Source organism: Cynoglossus semilaevis, chromosome 18 (genome assembly GCF_000523025.1).
Source record: "Cynoglossus semilaevis isolate Cse_v1.0 chromosome 18, Cse_v1.0, whole genome shotgun sequence".
NCBI classification, from domain to species: Eukaryota; Metazoa; Chordata; class Actinopteri; order Pleuronectiformes; family Cynoglossidae; genus Cynoglossus; species Cynoglossus semilaevis.
The window spans coordinates 5,385,483-5,390,401 of NC_024324.1; the positions used below are offsets into that span (position 1 = coordinate 5,385,483).

General features: G+C 43.5%; 1 protein-coding gene across 3 annotated transcripts in view; it reads left to right on the top strand.

The window, feature by feature from the left end:
• col1a2 (collagen, type I, alpha 2) overlaps positions 1–3,694 on the top strand; it is a 15,591-nt gene extending 11,897 nt beyond the window's left edge. For all 3 annotated transcript variants that reach the window (XM_025065150.1, XM_025065151.1, XM_008331326.3), the window contains 9 exons: positions 29–136; positions 232–285; positions 377–484; positions 563–616; positions 1,037–1,144; positions 1,341–1,584; positions 1,675–1,859; positions 1,960–2,202; positions 2,325–3,694. In XM_025065150.1, the coding sequence (XP_024920918.1) occupies positions 29–136; positions 232–285; positions 377–484; positions 563–616; positions 1,037–1,144; positions 1,341–1,584; positions 1,675–1,859; positions 1,960–2,202; positions 2,325–2,471 (1,251 nt within the window). In that variant the 3' untranslated portion in view covers positions 2,472–3,694. The remainder of the gene's footprint in view (positions 1–28; positions 137–231; positions 286–376; positions 485–562; positions 617–1,036; positions 1,145–1,340; positions 1,585–1,674; positions 1,860–1,959; positions 2,203–2,324) is intronic.
• Positions 3,695–4,919: the final 1,225 nt, after the last annotated feature.

Below are 4,919 nucleotides of genomic sequence, written 5' to 3' on the forward strand. Positions count from 1 at the left end.
TGAACATGGTGTTTCCCTCCATTTTTAGGGAGCCCGTGGTGAGCCCGAATCTGCTGGTGCCATGGGACTTGCTGGAGCCCCTGGAGCCGCTGGACCCTCTGGACCCGCTGGTAGACCTGGAAACCGTGGCGAGGCTGTAAGTACTTCATCAAATTTCATCAAATCGCATTGCCAGTAATCTATTGATTGTTTGATTCATCTCCTTTTTTTTAATCTTGTAATTTTCCTTAGGGCCCATCTGGTTCCGTTGGAGCTGTTGGACCCGCTGGCTCCAGAGGTGCCCCTGTAAGTACAGGGAAAAAAAGATAATCATATATTTGCAGAATGGTCTCCACTGATTCTGACACTTCTGTGTTCCTGTACTTGTGTGTCATAGGGACCCGCTGGAGCCCGTGGTGAGAAGGGAGTTGCTGGAGAGAGAGGAGAGAGAGGCATGAAGGGTCTGCGTGGACATCCTGGTCTCCAGGGAATGCCTGGACCTTCTGTGAGTGATGCCTTCAAATGATGAGCTCACATAAAACCTGTCAGTACAATGTCAGCAATTTGCTCCCTGTCTTTTCAGGGACCTTCTGGTGACACTGGAGCTGCTGGACCTTCCGGAGCTTCTGGACCCCGAGTGAGTGGCTAATTTCTAATTTTCTACATTTAACCAATATAGGAAAAAAACTTTAGGACAATTCTTGATAGCAGGCTGTGGCAACTATATGGCTGGCTAGCTAAATTAGCGCTGAGTTTCTCGCTGCTCTGTAGTGTTGCACTCCTCCAACAGGAGTTGGATGAAATGTTTGGAAACCTTATCTACCAATTTGAATATCTAGCCATTTCCATTGTATTACTGCCACCTTCAGGGTTATTTTCAGACTGCATCATCTTGATCATTTTTTGAAAATCTTGATTACTAATAAAGCCTTAAACCAAAATCTCCATATTATATTATAAAAGACATTTGGTCGACATTGGCTGCAGTTGTATGTAAAAAGAATGTTATATTAGTCACACCCTGCAACATCATATCATGGATTATCTCTTGCTTTAGGGACCTGCTGGACCCCACGGACCTCCTGGTAAGGATGGAAGATCTGGCTCCCATGGAACCATTGGTGCCCCTGGTGCTCGTGGACCTCCCGGATATGTTGGACCTGCTGTAAGCACATTTACAATATTTTTCCATTTGTTGTCTCTATCTTAATTTCCAGATTTACACTTCAGATAAACTGTGTCCTGTACACCTTGTCAGTGTGACTCTAGCCGCGGTACTAAGAGCTCAGTAAAATATCTGATCCAGTATTGGTCTGTAAAGTCTAAAGTCTTCCAATAATTCAACTTTGTGTCCATCTCAGGGTCCCGCTGGTGCTCCCGGTCTGCCTGGACCCCCTGGCCCCTCTGGTGGCGGATATGATGTCTCTGGCTATGATGAGTACAGAGCCGATCAGCCTGCCCTGAGAGCCAAGGACTACGAGGTTGATGCCACCATCAAGTCCCTCAACACTCAGATCGATAACCTGCTCACCCCTGAGGGATCCAGAAAGAACCCAGCCCGTACCTGCCGTGACATCAAGCTCAGCCACCCTGACTGGAGCAGTGGTAAGCTGATATTGGAACCTATAAAATCTTTTAATTCAAGTTTCTCTTAAAGATCCACATTTAATAGTACCATCTTCTCATTCTGCGTAGGTTTCTACTACATTGACCCCAACCAGGGCTGCATCAATGACGCTATCAAAGTTTTCTGCAACTTCGACACCCGCGAGACCTGCATCCATGCCCACCCTGAGAGCATTGCCCGCAAGAACTGGTTCAGAAGCTCTGAGGGCAAGAAACACGTCTGGTTCGGCGAGACCATCAACGGCGGTACCGAGGTGAGCGTCAGGAGTTTTAGCACGGCAATGAAAATGCATTCTGTGTTCAGGTACAGTATTTTTGATCAACTCTGACTGTGTTCCTCTGATTTACTTGTAGTTCACCTACAACGACGAGACCCTCAGCCCACAGAGCATGGCTACTCAGCTGGCTTTCATGCGCCTGCTGTCCAACCAGGCCAGCCAGAACATCACCTACCACTGCAAGAACAGCGTTGCCTACATGGAAGATGAGAGCGGTAACCTGAAGAAGGCTGTGGTGCTCCAGGGCTCCAATGATGTGGAGCTGAGGGCCGAGGGCAACAGCCGCTTCACCTTCACCGTGCTGGAGGACGGCTGCACTGTGAGTAGCTCTTTGCTTCTACATTCTAGTGTTAAGCAGTCTGTCACAGCTCCGACCAAGTTCTTCCAGGGCCAAATAGCACTATTCTAAAACTCTCCTTTTCCCCTTTACTACCTCTGCAGAGACACACTGGTGAATGGAGCAAGACAGTCATTGAGTACAGAACAAATAAACCATCTCGCCTGCCCATCCTCGACATTGCACCTTTGGACATTGGTGGCGCTGAACAGGAGTTTGGTTTGGACATTGGCCCAGTCTGTTTCAAATAAATAGACTCATGATAAATTAACACCCCAAAGAGAGAAAGAACGAAAAAAAAACAAAATCTCTGCCCTTCTTTCTGTGTTGTTTTTTTTATACTGAATGCTGATTTCTCCCTGCACATCCACTTGCTTAAGATGGGCAACTATCAGAGAGGACTAAACGGACTGAACGGAGCGTTTGTGCAATGCAAATTAATACAGCAGCCCAAAGGGACGCGGGAAAACACCTTGTTGTGGGACATCATGTCATCCTTTTGTAAAAAATAAAAGAAGTGTAATAAAAACGCTGAAAGTATGCATCACTTTGTGGTCTTTGTATATCTTCCAAAGAGGAGGTTTAAAACCACAATTTCCATGAAAAAAGGTTTAAACTACCTCATGCCTGTACCGAAAGAAAATACTATTGACAAAACTTGGGTCCACAACTGAGATGTTAAGACTTCAAATGCTTCAAGCTATGTCCCATTCTGGAAGGTGCTCAGTTACTTGAAGCAGAGATCTTTGGTGCTAACATGCAGCTTTGGAGCGAAACCACTTTTTACTGTATTACTTTGTATTGACGTCTGTGGAGTCTCTCATTGGTCCCCTGATACTCCCCCACTTTAAGCAGGTGGAATTTTCCTAAATCTAATGTCTGGTTTTTGTTTTGGTCTCTTTTTTGTTTTGTTTAGACTCTATTTGTCCAGGCTTTTAAACTCTTCAAATCCCACAGCCAGTGTTCATACTGACAGCACACACTTCATCCAATTCTGAAAAAAGGTTTTTAGTCGGCCTCTCTCTTTCTCTCTTTCTCCCAAAACGTGACACCACAAAGTCTATTGTACCTATTTTGTATATGTGAGATGTTTAAATAAATTGTGAAAAGTTCTGAAATAAAGCATGTCCAATGTTCCAAAACATACAACCCGGTGACTTTAGTGCTTTCATGTTCAAAAGACACCGTCAAGGGTGTGTCACTGCATTTTGGTTCTAGTTTGGCTGATGATTGATGATGTGGTCATTGACTTCAACATCCTCCAAATGTAGAAAGCACAACCTTATCTCGATTTATCCCCTCCCACTCCCCCCTTTATCTTGCCTTTCAACAGTACATCTAATTTTAATGTACAGTACATTTCTGTTTACACTGTCCATGCCAATGTGTGATTACTAACGTGCATTGTTTCTTGTAAATATGCATCCTCTCATGTTGCTTTTTTTTCTTGCATAAAACAGCTTTTGCATCCAAATAAATTTCTGTGGTTTGGATTAAGGCTTGGATTGCAGTGATGCATGAACACAGACATATGAGGAAATGAGGTGTAATTGCAGGAGTTTGTTGATAATTTGTGCAGTGTGGAGAATAAGTGTGTGAAGCCTAAATTGTAGGCGTGTGATCCTGATAATTTTTGACAGCTTAGTTAGTTAGTTAGAGTTAGTTTGTACATGGTTGTAGTGAGACCTTCTATAAGGTGTATGGCTTGAAGATAGGAGGCTGAATATGAGAAGGTAAAAGATTAATCATTTTATTGATAAGTACCAGTGATGGACAGGAGATGATGTGGACATTTGCTTAGGGGGTAGGTGGATAAAACCACAGGAGAGTGAAGAAACACACAGGAAAAGATCGATGGACGTGATAAAGATCAGGATGAAGATGTTTGATCAGCGAAGTGACAAATGAGAAATGACGATGATGATGATCCTTCATCATAACCACCAATCCCGCTGTTTTCCGTACGTAGTCACGCCACAAAGACGCAGCAGACGTCAAACACCGAAAATGTTTGCCCAAGCTCTAAGAGTCACAGGTGGTAGTTATTTCTAATTTGCAACTCGACCCAGTCCGAACCAATGGCTGAGATGGAAAGGTGAGTGATTTTTAGATTTTTTTCCCCTGCTCTTGGTATTTTGACCATATTAATTCATTTTTGCTTTAATTATTAAATGTATTGTTTTATTATTCATGATCATTTTAGAAGTTATCCATGGTTAAAGAGCTTTGTTTTATTTATCTAATGTCTGTGGTGCCCAGACAGTTTGCTGCCCAGAGGGACCACTTGAATTCCAGCTACAGCTTCCAACGTGGACGTGCAGGACTCTTGAAGTTGTGTGTATACCTTGCTTTTGTACCATTTGACTATTGTACTTTTGTTAATGTATATTTGTGTGATTTTTGCTTGAGAACTGAGCATTGCTGCGGGCGCCCCGTTGTTCTACTGGTGGTGGGCAGCATCTGTAGCCACTAGGCGGCACCAAAGCATCATTTATTTTTATTTATGGTCTTGCAGCTCTTCATAGTGTTTGATGCTTTAAACCTCAGAGGTTGTTAAACCATTTTCACTAACTGAGACACGTGATATGTTTAAAAACAACATACATAGACATATGTTCAATATCAGTGCCACCAACCGGGTTTGAGCATTAAACTCCCGGGCTGAAAAAGGGGCTCACTCCGGCATATATATATATACA